The sequence below is a fragment of the Molothrus ater genome, chromosome 5 (genome assembly GCF_012460135.2).
Source record: "Molothrus ater isolate BHLD 08-10-18 breed brown headed cowbird chromosome 5, BPBGC_Mater_1.1, whole genome shotgun sequence".
In the NCBI taxonomy this organism is placed as follows: Eukaryota; Metazoa; Chordata; class Aves; order Passeriformes; family Icteridae; genus Molothrus; species Molothrus ater.
In genome coordinates, this window is record NC_050482.2 from 14,046,742 (window position 1) to 14,061,714 (window position 14,973).

The 14,973-nt window shown below is 40.9% G+C and overlaps 1 protein-coding gene across 3 annotated transcripts in view; it reads right to left on the bottom strand.

Annotated features, from left to right (window-relative positions):
• ATXN7L1 (ataxin 7 like 1) overlaps positions 1–8,386 on the bottom strand; it is a 110,786-nt gene extending 102,400 nt beyond the window's left edge. For 2 of the 3 annotated variants that reach the window (XM_036400800.1, XM_036400801.2), the window contains exons 1-2: positions 8,159–8,386; positions 7,596–7,664 (exon numbers count right to left, since the gene is read on the bottom strand). In XM_036400800.1, coding sequence (XP_036256693.1) covers positions 7,596–7,664; positions 8,159–8,273 — 184 coding nt within the window. In that variant the 5' untranslated portion in view covers positions 8,274–8,386. Of the gene's footprint in view, positions 1–7,595; positions 7,808–8,158 lie in introns of those variants that run through there. The other variant, XM_054514870.1, reaches the window with a different exon arrangement.
• Between the last annotated feature and the right edge of the window lie 6,587 nt (positions 8,387–14,973).

Consider the following 14,973-nt stretch of genomic DNA (forward strand, 5'->3'; position numbering starts at 1 on the left):
ATTTCTTTAAATCTCAGCTTCCATTCTGACTATTTCAGCTCAAAATGATGACAAGCTCAAGTCACTTATTCTGTTACTGGAGACATACAGTTCCATCTTTGTCTTGCTAAAGAAGAGAATTTCAATCCAGCAAACTTCTCAACAACTACTGATATGACATTAGCAGTGTTAAATCCAAATATAACTGCAAATTCCCAGACTGTGCCTGTCCCCTGTGTCTAGTCCCCTGTAGTAGGAAAAGGAAGAGAAAGAATGACTGGACAGAAAACATAAAACACTGTATAATAGAAACAAATATAAACAAAATAAAGAACAAAAAGAAGATCACACAATCAAACCCCACGAACTCTTGCCCTTTGCCAGTCATTCCTATGTCTTGCTACTACTTCACCAGTCCCTCTTCTGTCTCTTCTGCTGAACACCTGCTCCCAGGGAACGGAAAGGGAAGCCAGCCTAACCCCTGTGTACCATGCACAGCTCTGTCACAATACAACTGCTTCCGTTTCACAGATGATTCAGGAGGGGCCTAGGGACTAAGTGAAACTGCACTAGACAGATACTGGAACCAGCAGTTCTGCAGAACCTGGAAATTCTGTCAGCAAGCTCTTTGCTAGTTCTGGTTGATGCTCCATCTGATCTGGGAAAACTCCCCTTCTTTTTTTGCCAAACAGCACACACTTTGTAAACACACGAGGACAGAAATCAAGAAGCTGGAAGACCAAATAACTGTAAATTCTAATTACTGTCACGAAAACAGAGAGACAGGAATAGTGTTGGGCTTAAGTACTGTATTATTAATACAACTCAGTAAAATACAAAATGAAATTACTGAATAATAACCAAAACATTTCAGAAATAAGGAAGACATTTCTATAAGTACAAGACCAAGAGCAATCAGAAAGCTCACTTCCCCACCAACAGCAGTGGCTTTTGGGCAGGAGTTTTAATAAGCCATACAAACAGTTATGACAAAACCAGTCCCTTAAAATCAACCATAGAATGGGCACAGAAGAGAAAAAGAGAAAAATTATTCATGCCATAGTTGCTTTTCCTCTGTTCCATATCAGCTTCAAGTAGCTGTGCTGGATTCTTGGTTCAATTTGAGTCAGCTTAGTCAGCTGCATAGCACTGCGATAAAAAACTGGGCCATTTTTACTCTCATGGCTTCTACCCTTCCCATCCAGCAAGAGAACCATCAAAGATTTCTTGCTATAGACTTGCTAATAGACCTCTGTCAAACACCCTTACTATGTCACGACAGCATTTGCCAAGGGGTTTCTTTGCATATTAATTACTTAAAGACACTAGCTTCACCTGGCATCCTGCACCATTAACTCCTCAATCAGCTTTTTCAAAAGACAAGCTGAAGAATTCTGCACCAAGCTGAACTTGGAAGACAGAAAGATCCAGTAATTTAATCCATGCCCATACAAACCAAAAAGCTTTCTTGCTAGTTATTCCAAAATCACTCTTAATAATGAATAGTCATGATAAATTTATAGTCATAGTCAGATAAACTTATACTGGAGTTAACTCTTCAAGAAATACTCATAGCAACAATACTATTTTTACTGAAGGTGATCTTTCTTAGTAATGCATGCAGTGACTACCTTTCACTTTGACTATCAGAAACTTATGCTTTCTGCCTACAGGACTCCTGTGATTCACAACTTCAAATGTAATTTGAAATGTTTTCCATAGGATTTACCACTGCTTTCACCTCATTCATACACCTCAGCCTTGGTATAATGGCTAGTATTTTTTTGCCCAAAGGTAAAACAGAACCTGATAATGGCCCTATTTTTAATTAACTAGAAAAAAAGGCCTATTTCAAAGAAATTACTCCCTTTCACAGTGGAAATGATTCAGCTCTTGTGTAGTCTCTTTTTAACACATAGAAATCTATATTTCATCTATTACAAACTATTAACTACATACAGAGGCAGATCCACAAGAAGACACACACATGTTTTTATATCTAAATCAAAATTAGATACACAAAGTCATTTACTTTCTGTAGTGACAGCAGGGCTTGGGGTACCCTCTAGTAAACACATAAATTTCCCTCTTTCTCAAGTCTGGTTATAAATTACAACTAGTAGAAGGAATGTCAGAGACAGATCCTTAGTGACAGTGCTGTCAGTTGACAGGGAATCACACATGGTTTCCCCACACATAATCAAAAAAAGGTACCTTAAACAACAGGAGATCTAACCTCTTCAGAACAACTGTTGCACAAATAATGCATTTTATCAAGATATGTGCACCTAGCAAAATCAAAATTTTTAATGAAGTCATTTACAGTACGACCGTTATAGATACATATTCAAAACCACCAAAATCTTGATTCAAAACACAGAATGTCTGATCAGAGAGCTTTACCATTACTCCACTCCTTTTATCCAGTGTGTGGGTTGAAGAACTAAAGGACAGGTTTCAGAAAATAACTATGTAACTATGAAGATAAACTACAATTCTGACTAAATTTTCTGGGCGCTATCATACATAATGTTTCATTCTTCCTCTGTCATCATTCCTTGAAACACATTAAATGAGGTGACAGCCATAACCAGGAGACATGCCACCCCCTTGCAGAAGCTGTCCATATAAGAAAAAATAAAAATATCGGAGCCAGATATCATATATAGAACTGATCAGTCACTTATACACCAGAATGCACACCAGAATTCAATTCCACTGTCATGTCTCATCCTAAACAAAGACCCCATGGGGATGTCTGCTTACTGTTCTTATTCCCAGTATAAAGAATGGTAAGAAAAAGTTTCTCACCATTGGCAGGCCACAGTTTTGTGCCCTGCCAATTCTCAGTTCTTTCATTCATCAAGCAACATGGAATATTACATTTGTTTAAGAATCAGTATCTCCGGAAGACTATTTTAGTTTACAGAGAAGAGACAAATTTATACAACCTTCAAACTCTCTTTTGCCCACTGCAAAACCAAAACCAACCCCAAATCACCAAAACCACCAAACCACCAAAACCAAAACCAACCCCAAATCACCAGCTATGGTGGTCTAAATTGGACAGCCTCACTTCTTTCTTTTGGAGTATGTGTTCACAACCTTGTTATAATTTTCTTTCCCTCCCAGCCCTTTTTAACCTTCCCTACTACCACAAAAAGGTGGAAGATGAAGGCAGTAAGTAAAATGAGAATGTTTTTATTCTCTTTTGTTCAGTATTTTTATAATGGAGACAAATAGCAGCACAGGCAAACCACTAATAAACAAAAAATAAATAATAATTAAATAAAAGTTAAGTCCAATCTCTTTGCTTACATTAGCCAGCTGGTTTTTTCTTCTCTTCTTTCACAATCTCAACATAATAATTTTAGCTCTCTTCCTCTTGCTTTTCATAAAGTAGAATGTTGTATGTCACATCCTTTTTCCCCCTATAGAAGTGTTCCTTATGACCACCTAATCTCCTCAACTTCTTATTTTTCCAAGAAGAACAATAAAATCATCAAGATATTTTTCTGAAGAATTAAAAAGATACTGAAAGCAAGACTAATCAGTATCCCTTTAACTTTGTCCTTATGTTGCTAAAGGGTTTAACAAAAAACTTTCCGTCAGGTATTTGTGGGGGAAGTCAAAATAGGAAAAATATACTGTAAACAGTTATCCAATAGATTTAAAACTCCAGTTTCCATGTGCAATCACAAAGTAAAATGGTCAAGTTTGGGGTGGAACAATAAAAATCTTATAACAGAAAATCAGAAAAATTAGAATTTTTTACTTAACATTCTTAATGTCAAACAATAATGAATCACTACGATTAGTGAAAAGATTATCCAAGACAAACCACACACATCATCAGATTGAAACTTCAATGATACAAACCCACTGAACTGGGAAAGTGAACTTGACTATGACACCAAGTACCCAGACACAGACCTAAATGCCATAGGTCATATTTAACTCTGCTGTAATTCACAAAGATTCAAAGGATATATTTTGCTCCTTTACAGCCTGTGTCTATCTACAAACACTCCTAGCAATCAATGCTTGCCCACTACTAAACCAATTATTAATACAAATTCTGTACACGAAACCAAAATATCCCATTCTTCCATTATTTTCTCAGATATTGTATAAAGTAAAACACAAGCCTCCTAAATTAATCTCTAATCATCTACAGGTTATGGCTCATAATAACAGAACACTGTACCTGCCTCAGGCACACAGTAACTGTGATGTTTTACAGAACACAAACTCTCAAATACAGACTTCTTTTACTATGCCTGCTATCTGCAAGAAAATCTTCAATTCTTCAAATATGCCATTCAACCTTTTAAAATTCAACATAAATTCTAAATGCTGCTCTAATTCTGATAACCCCTCTTTTAGCTAAGCTGGTTGCTTGGTAGTGATTTGTCAGATAAGTTGCACAATACTGTTTCTGTTTCCTGATTAGATAAGCAGATAAGTTTTGGGGTTTCTTTTCTGGCACAAACATTTATATTAAAAACTTCTCATTTTCTGTGCACACTTGGAACTTTGTAATCCCCTCTCTACAAATCCACATGCCAGTAAAAGTCAACCATGGACAGAATGCATTTGCTATAGGAAAACTCAGAGTAAGTGTCAGCATGCAAAAAGCAATTCTGTCTAGAAAACTGAACAAACGTTCAGGAAATTTCTCTCCCTCTATGCTGCCTACATATACACTGCAGAATAAAGGGAAGCAGTGGGCAATACTTCTGTGTCTTTATTTTCACCCCTAAGATGGGGCACAGGGGGCACACGGCCCCGGTGCATCTCTTGCTTTACAGAAATGAACAGCACAGTCAGACTGTGAGCCCTCTGCCCAGGGAGGCAAGCAGCAACCCCTTGGGCAGGCAGAGACTTGGCAGACAGTGCTCCTACCCCCACCTCCAGGAAACACTGCCTCCCACATCCCCTCCTGGGCCAAAGCAAGGAAGAGGAGCAGCCCACCACTCTAAACACACATGGTACACAACCACAAAGGAGGCAGCAAAGCAAGCATCACGCTAACTGGAAGCACTTTTAGCCACCTAACACCATTGTTTTTCTACAAAACCAAAGTGAAACACCTTGTCATGGTCTGAAAACCAATATATTCCCACTCTTTAGCTTCCACCATGCTCTGCACACAGTTTCACTCATCTGAAAAGCCTTCTTGCTAAACTGCTTACAAAGGGATGACTGCATAAACCTGGTCACATCAACTAAAGATGAGGAAGTGCAGACAAATAATAAGTAAGTGCAGAGAGATCAGGTTTTACACTATCTTTATCAAACAGGACAGTAATTTTTGATACTTAAAATCCTGTCCATCTGTTGCCCCTGGTTACTTGATACAAGAAGGTTACAAGTAACATTTGATTTTTCTAAGACACCACTTACAATCTCCTGGCACCACAGATGCCATTAAAAAGGTCTACTCAAATTGATGAGATTGTAAAAAAAGGAGTTGGGTTTTGTTTTCAGAACTTATCATAACCACAACCCTCATCTATGAACGAAGCAGACAAAAAAATTCAACATGTCACACAACACACGAGCAAGGTCAGAGTAAAAGCACAAGCATTTCTGCAAATACATGAGAAAATTTCCTGCAGACCAATCTAACTCCTGAAATCTTCCCTCATCTTTACTAATAAGGACTGTGGGGCCCAAGGAAGATTTACAGTGGGTGTTCAGACACACAGATGGGTGTGGTGAAAACACCTGTATTAACAGACTGCCGAAGTGAATACAGTAGAAATATTTCAATACATACTCATTTATTCAAACTTCATGGAAGTTCTTTCTAAGTGATCTAACACAAGTTACTACTTGAAAGCAATAACATCCCTAAGGCTTTTTATTTTCTAAATATAACAGTCAATTTTGGTTTTTTTTACACGGTATTATGACATAAGTACTATAAAAGCCAGTAAATGCTTCACACCTGTCATGATCATAATGTCAGCAATGACATTACGCTTTGTTTGGAAGTAATTTTTCTGGTTAGTGAGTTTAGAGTTCCTCTGATGGAGTCTCTGACCCCCCACCCCCCAAACCAAACAAGACTAGAACTGATAATTTACACTGAATCTTTCTAGGAAACAATTTGCATACTATGTATAACTAAGGAGTTGAGATACTTCAATCTTTATATCCCATGCTTATAACAGGAATTTGTGTTCAAGGACTTCTGAGCACAAAACATTTTATCTCAACAAATTAAGCTCCTTATGAAGGCATAGCTGAAGTAGAAAAATTTTTGTTCAATTATTTTTGAATCAACATTACTGATATATGTACAGAGCCTTGAACCTTTTACCTATAAATAACTTCATGAAAATCCCAGTTCTGCTGCTAAATTATCTTTGGGCTGACAAAATAGAGAGGTTCAGGAACATAAGAATCAAAACAGGAACACAATCAAGCTTGGCATCTCTGTAAAGGTCTTTCAAAAAGGAAGTTTTATGGTATTTTAAATAACTTTAATGCATACTCCATGCAATTTTATAGTTTATCACACAAATCTAGATTACTCATTAATTAATTAATTAAGTCTTTTTTCAAGAGCTTGTTTAGCAAACATAAGATTCCTTTGAGCTGCCAAGATGCTCAAAATCGAACGCACACATAATGACAACTGTAATGTAATGAGAAACTTAACATCATTTCAGAATATTTTTTATGACATTACAGGTAATAGTGGGATTTCTCTCAGCGTAAGTCACACCAAAGTTTCACTATGATGGGATCGTTCATTATGAACTGACTTCCCAAGAAGTATTTCCCAAGACAGAGAGGTTGTGTACATAAAGTGCTTTCTTAATGAAACAGAAACAAAAACAAAGCTACTTGAAAAAGCATCCTGAACTATTTCACTAGTTGCATTAGATGTTACCTCAACATGATGTAAATGGCACACATCACAAACAAAATGTTTCTCCTCTCGCAGCTGACAGAGCTGTGACAGGCCTGGCATACTGGGAAATACCTCTAACCTGGAGTTTACCTGTTCACACTGATGGTACCAGAAGAAGTTATAGCCCAAATGACTAATTTTATTTTGTTTTGCATATTATGCATGGGGTAGTGTAACCTAAGATAATATTTGATGCTGGCTGCTCAGTTGACTGTAGGTCACACTCAGCAGTGCAAATGAAGAATAAAATGTGATTTGAGTTAAAGTGAAAGAACTCAAAGATGGTAACAAACCCTTTCTCGCTGCAAGGGAAAACATCTCCACTAAGTTGCTAATAATAATATAATGTTTAAAGTTTATATGCTTATCTTCACATGAGCAACTGGAATGTTGCACCAAGGGACAGGGTCCACAAAAAAATCCAATATGGCCACTGATGTGTAGCTGTCTTTTGCCTCAAAATTTTCTCATCTTTTACCACGTCTGTCAGTTGTGTGTATACACCTGTTATACCCTTACTTCAAAAGAAGTTGACACAGTGACAGTCATCTGCATGTATCCAACCCTGAAACGTTCTTCACGGCAGAGAAATCCATATGCTATCAGACCACCCTGTCAAGGCCAAACTACAGTCATTCACAAGCACCAAGAGACAGACAGGTAGAGAGGTGTGCCAGCACTATCCACTTACCTTCTTTATTAAGCCTCATAACCTCCCTGCTTTTTCCACCCTCCTTTCCAGTCTCTTCCAGATCTACACCTGCAGAAGAGAAGCAGAGTCAGGAAGCGCCGAGGGCCCTGAGGTGTGCATTTATTGTTTGGCGAGGGGAGGAGGAGAGGTGAGGAGGTGAGCAGTGTTTCTATTTGCAACAGCAAAAGCACAATGGTCGGAGCATCTGCCAGGGAGCGGAACCGCCGGGCCCCCCGCGGCAGCACCCTGGGCCCCCCCTCCCCGCCCGCGGCATCCTCCGGCCCCTCCGCGCATCCTCCCCCTCGCCCCCTTCCCCCACCGCGGCGCCGGCCCAGCGCCGCGGGGCAGCGGCACGGCAGGCGCGGCGCGGCGTGCGCCTCCCGCACACATGGCACGGGGGCTCGGCCGAGCGTCAGCTGAGCGCCCGGGGGGGCGGCACCTCCCGGCCCCGGCGGGAGGAGGGAGGGAGGGGAGCGGAGGGGGGGGGCGGCCCGGCCGGACCCCGGCCCCGCTCCGGGGGGAGCGGCGTGCGGAGCCGGACCGCGGCCGGTCCCTGCCCTTACTGTGCGGGGGGGCGGCGCCGTGCGCGTGCGGGGGGGCGGCCTCCCGCACCCAGGCGGCCCAGGGCTGGCCCAGGAACGCCTCGGGACTGGGCACGGGCCGCTCCAGGGCCGCCATGGCGCCGCGCCTGCTCCTGCCTCCTTGTTGCTTTTCCCGTTTCCTTCGGCGGCGGCGGCGGCGAGCGAGCGAGCGAGACACGGGATTCGAGAACGCCGCACGTCATCCTCGGGACGTTCCGCCGCCCACACGGGGGTAGTGTCAGCCCCTGCTCCCTATCAGATCGGGCTCCCCGCCGCACAGCGCGCATGCCCGCGGTCCCCCGCGCCTGCGCCCCGCGCCGCCGGCACCGGGCCCGCGCCCGCCCCGAGGGGCGCCGGACCCGCGCAGCCCCCGCGCTGCCCCTCCGGCCCGGCCCGGCCCGGCCCGGCCGAGCGGAGCGGGACCGGCGGCACAGGAGCCCCGCCGGGAGGGCGCGGCCGCCGGCCCTGTGCGCCTCGGGGCTGCGCGCCCCGCAGAGCCTCGCTCGCAGCGCCCGCAGTAAGTCCCTGGGACGGGCTCTCGGTAGCTGCGGCACGGCCCCTCCGCGCTCCAGCGCGGCCGCGGACCGGACCCGGAGTGCGGGGCCGGGGCTCCCTCGCTCCCCTGCTTCCAGCTGCGCTCCTGTGGATCACCTACAGCCACAACCACAGCCATTTTGTTATCCAAATACTGCCTGGGCTGTAGTAGGCTTCGTCTGTTTGCAAATGGGATTTTTCTCGTCTTGGTGTTCTAGGCTACGGTGCAGCAGCTCTGAACTCGCAGGTCCGGCTTCTCTCAAACAATACCGAGGCTTTCATCTCGCTCTACATAACCTATGGGACGTAAATGCTTTTAATTTAGGATAGTGTCATTTTTGCTTATTTCACCATTGAGGTAAGAATAGAAAATATCCGTGAACATTTTTATACTCAGTATACCTGTTCTGGATTAGGAGTTTCAGCATAAGCCTGTTGCTTCAGCTCATACCTCTTAAGACAAATATAAACGCTCCCAGTGAAGGGCTTAGTTTCATTTAAGCAGCCTCACATATTCCTCACGTAGTGGCTTTCATACAGCTCTGCAGCCCCATTAGGGGTGGTGTTCACTGAAGTTAATGGTTCAACAGACGCTTCTCTCAGTGGTGATGTGAGATTTGCATGATCCCATCCTTGTCCTACATCTTTTCCCAGACACTCGTTCACTTTTTGCTGGTTCAAACCATTGTGAGGCAATACTGAAGCAGAACATGGAATTAATGTGGACTCAAAAAAAACCCCAAAAACAACAAACAAACAAACCTCAAAAGACCCAAACCAAAACCAAACAAACATAAAACCCACCAAAACATTTCAGGCCTGCTCAAAAGTTGGAGCTGTGGCCAGAGGGGCAGTTGCTGAAGGTGTATGATGCTGCAGTCTAGAATGGATTTAAATAAATTTCCCACAACTTCATTAAGACTAAGCTCTTTATAGTGCTAAAATGGATAAACATTTGGGGCAAAGGACAGACACTCTGCCTTATGTGCACTGTCAACACACTCCACCTCTTTCAAAAGGCAGCTGGAATATACAAGTCCCATCCCTAATGCCCAGAGGTGAGTCTAAAAGCTTTCATTCTGTATGGCCTAGCCAGGGTGCCTCCAGTCAAGTAAACATTAGCTACAAGAAACTTCAGTAGCATTATCAAAGAAGCAGAAAGCTCACCAAAATAACCTTCAAATAAAACCAGGCAATCACAGCAGGCTTGTTAGCAGCCATCATGAAACAGACATAGGATGCATGATCTTTCATAGACTACGTGGGGAATTTCCAGAAGCAAGAGGGTAGTTGGGATGTAATACAAAGCCCTGGCAAGATATATTTAGGAGTATTATGTGCAATTTAAATTTATCTTCCTATCAAAAAAAAAGTGTGGACATGGTTATGAGAAAGATCAGAGGACTTCAAATTCTATCATTTGAGGACAGTTTTACTTAGTCTAACAAAATTCAGCTGGTAGTGAATATGTTTGATGTTTTTAATTATAAGGACACATAATTCCTTCCACATCAATGAGGAAGAAAGAAAGAAGAGACATAAATTGCTTATGTTGAGGTTGAAAACTCTGCCCACTATACTGAAAAACTCTTTGGTCAGAAATAGCAAGATGGAATTCCTTAGAAGGAATGATAAGTGACATGAACTTAATAGTCAACCATGTTTGACACTTGTGTTCAAATTCACTGCAAGATAATTGAGCAAATGTCTTGCCAGTGGCCAAATAGTCTCATAATAGAGAAGTTAGACTGCATAGTTTATACCATAACAGTGGTGTGATTACCCTAGATGTGGATCTGGAGAGAAGATGCAAAAGAAAGGCATGTGAGCACCCAGGAAATCCCCATCGATGAAAACCAATGTTAGATTTCAGGGAAGTATGGATGGCCAAGTGTCCAACTAATATTAAACACTACCATGGGATGCACAAGTAGTAAAGCAATTCCTAATCATACAACTGGGAAAAAAGGGGAGGGGTAAAGTATTTAATACAAGCTGCCTCAAACCAAGCAAAAAAAAAAAGTAGAAACTTTCCAGCTTTAACACATGGCACTGATCTACATGCTGCTTACCATGACACACTACAGGCAGTCTAGGTTCTTAACAGAAACAGACCATATGAAGGAAAATTAGCATAAAATCAAAGATTCAAGATGTACCAATTCCTTCCTAAAGAGAAACAATCCAGCGACTTACAGTTTAAGAGAAAGGTTTCCAAAGCCCTCCCCAAGGAATTTTTCCTCCCTCCTGTATTCCAGAACAACATTATCATTAAACAAATGGTTCCACAATCAGAATCATAGGATCATTTAGGTTGGAAAGGACCTTTAGGGTTGAGTCCAACCATTAACCCTTATTCCATCACTGAAACATGTCCCTAAATGACACATCTACAGATATGCCCAGCTTTCCTGTGATCAGCATCTTTTGTTTAAAGAGTGTGAGTTCTGCTTTGATTATATCTATGCTGCCTCCATGATCTGCACCAAGAAATGACACCAGCCCTGAGCAAACCAGCCTTCAGTTTGTCTCCCTTGTCTTGTAGGGTGCAAGTGCTGAAGCTGCAGAAAAGTTTCCTCACTTCTGCACCAGGAGTTCTCCCCAAGAACACCTCCTGTTTCACTCCACATTGGTGTCAAATAAACCAGTGTATGTTGCATGGACAGCTGTGACTGTGCTCCAGAGCCTTGTAGCAAAATAGGAAGAGAGTTGATCTGACATCCTATGAGTTTTCCCATTGTTAGGAATACATGCAGTGCTGTCTTGTGAATGTGAGCTCGAGCTGCAGCTTTACTGTAGACAGACCATGCAGATGGTTTCTTCTTCCCTTCTCCTGGCATCTGCTTCCACAAAATTCATAGAAAGACAAACCTATTTAAGACTTTCATTCCTCTTTCAGATTTGTTTTTATTAATCAGTTGGGCCAAAATTTATGGATGGAGAGGGAAAGAAGTGAGGGAAAGTCACAAACATGGTCACAGAAGACTTTGTTCCTTAGGAAATTAGTAAAAGACCTGCACGTGAAAGTGCAGATTAAACAGCCTCTGTTTTTTTTTTTCCACCTGCTCACCAATACAGAAATTTAATTCTTCTATGACCTTGAACAAGTCATTCTGCCACAGAAAAATAATTAAGTCAGTCAGGAAAGGTCTTTCTTTCCCTCCCTGGTCCCTGAGGATTCTTTAATTTCAATTGCCAAGCAGAAGCTCCCTTTTTTATGTGATTTTTTCAGAATTCAAGGTAATGCAGCTTTGATTTTGGTTGCAGCTTCTAAATACTAGAGTGATCCAATCATAACATGGTATTAAAAAAGTAAACTATAAGCAAATTATTGCCTTTATTTAATAAATGGCAATATACAGATAAAACCTCAACTCTAATCTTTTTAATCCATATATCATTGGTCTTTTAATAGGATGATCTCCAAATGAAAGCTTTTTGCCAAGTAACCAAAAGATAAAAATTATATGTTCCTATACCTACTTATTCTAATTATGTTTAAAGACTTGGGCTTTATAAAAGCACAGTAAAACTTATGACATTAGAAGAGATCCAAAGCTGCATATCAATATTTGGCTTATTTGGAGACAACATTTTTATATAATTTTCAGGATCTGAATGTGAAGACATGACAAACTAAAACAGCAATTCTCACATGTGGCTCTCAGGAACATCATATGTAGTCTCCATGTACAAATAAACAATGACACAATTTAACTTCAATTCTACTGTCACACATTGAGAAAATACCATGAGGGTGCTGAGGGTGCATGTGTAGTCACAACAACAACAAAATCACATATACCTGGCAATACCTGCACCAGATGGCTTTAAACTGGCTACAAAAGTATTGTAAAAAAACCAGCTGTATAAGGCCTCAATATCATTACAAGATTGTAAACATCTGATGCTTATAACAAAGTCATGATTTAAGCAGTTTGGCAGGAGATTCATAAATACTTCCCAGGATCCCATTGTGCAATGGATTTACCATAATGGTGGTTTTGTCTTATATTGCAGAAATTATTCCATAGCAGACAGTTTTATGAACCCAGGTATCTACTTTGGTGGAAATGGAGCAGTAAATGAATCACAAGCTTTTCTTACAGGTAGTGATGGAGTTTGCATAAGAAAAGCACGAGCAAAGTAGCTGGCTGTCAGTCACAGGGGTGTAGAAATTTTAATCCTTCAGCATTTTGAGGAGTGCAAAACTAGTGCAAGCTATTTCTATGGTGGACTTTTACACTCATGCTAATTTTAAACCTTTAGATTATCTATTTGCAGTCATGTATTTGCAGTCTCTCTTTCCACAGTGGATAAATGAAGTTTCTTTTTAATTCTACAGCAACACCTCAAGTTAGCAGAGAAGTTTGTATTGAGAAGGTACAAAATCCACCAAATGGATAGTCCTGCACTTCTCCATTAAAATGGATTCTGAAACTTTTTTTTTAATACAATGTAACATTCTAGTATGCTATGTGTTAATTAGAGTTGCCGAATTCATTAAATAAATTGGATACTTTAAAAAAAGTCCTATATCTAGGTTTCTGCAAAAAGATGTGTACAGGATGACCATTAAAACAACTCAGGAGTTAGCATGACAAGAGTAGAAGCCACTATGAGCCAGTCTTCCTAGAGCCACTCTGGCCAAAAATGTGGTCCCTGTAATATTTCTGATCTCTTTGTAATTTCAGAAGGTGTCTCAAACACTATGTAAGTACCATCATAGCAGACTTCAGCTGGAAAACTGTATTAAATAGACATTTATAGCAGAAAAATCTATTTTTAATGTCCTCTGAAATAACACAAGAAAAAACCCCCTGAATTATGCTTTCGGTTCCCTCTTAGCCAAAGAAACTAGCACTCAAAAAAGAAACAGAAAAAATGGAGAACTGAAAAAGAAATTCAAAGTGAGATACTCTTGTATCCCAACAAAAACATGTTTCTCAAAAAAGGGTTGCAAATTGCTTCACACAAAACAAAGCAATGCTTGAAACACTACAGCAGCTCTAATCAGATGAAATGGCAAATCTAAAGAGAGGTGCACCACACAGGTTTATGAACAGACAATGCACAATTAGGTAACTTTCTACATTGAACTCTAGAAAGTTTAAAGAAGAAATTATACAAAAACAAGGCTATGAACTAGCAATGGAAATCAACAGTTACTGCACATTTCAAACCCATGAGAGTTACGCAAGCACTGTGAAAAAAATTGCACTTCCTTTTGCTCCAGTGCCTAAACAATTTTTCTCATGTGTTGGTTGTCATCTAAAAGCATTAACCTACTACTATACTGTCTTTTTCCAGAGGATAAGTTTTCTTCTCTACTTTATTAGTGTTGCTGGAGTGTTTCTGATACCAAAGCTGGCAATGCTACCCTTTGTGCAGTGCAGGCATGTATCCTCACTGAACACTAGCATTTACCAATTGCTTCAGAGAAGTAAAACAGTTTCTTTTTTTTCTGCAACTGTTTCAGGTTTCAGCCAGGAGCCTCTGAGAATTCATTTCTGACCCATGTCAGTGGCCACTATTTTCTCTCCCTCCAAAATATTCCCCATGTCCTGATCGCCACCAAACACCTGAACATCCTCTCTCAGTGCTGTAGTATAACCTGTATGAAACATGGTTCTCAAACTCCCTCCTTAAAACACACTACCCAGAGTCCCTGGTCTAACACTTCATCAGCTGCTCTTGTGGCAAGAAACAAGGTTAGACGAGGTCAGAGGAGTGCATTCACTGAAGAAGAGTGACGACTAATGCAAATGTTTTGGAAATTGAAAGACATGAATGACAGGTCAAAGAGTACTTGGCAGGCTAAAATTCAGTTTGCTTGTATTGACAGGCACTCAGGGAAGATCACAGACAAATTGTTTTAAAAACATTGTCACTGCATGTCTCGTACTGCTTCTTAAAATTATTAAACATATCTAGCATTGGTGCAGCAAATCACTTGTATTATACTTACTAAATATTAATCAGTTTTTGTTTGTTGTTTGGTGTGTTGTTTTTTGTTGTTGTTTTTTTTTTTTAATTTGAAAGAGGTTTTTGGTTAATAATAGCAACAATAATATTCTCAAAGGCCATATCCAGATTTTAGAGGAAGGCTCTTTACTGTCCAGTTGGGACAGAAAGGAAGAAATTTGTAGGAATTCCCTGCATTTTTGAAAGACAGAGCAAAGTTCTTTAGATTTTGATATATAAAACCTCTTGGGGGTGGAGAAAGTTACCTTGCCTCAGTATGCAGTCTGCTTTCAAATAAC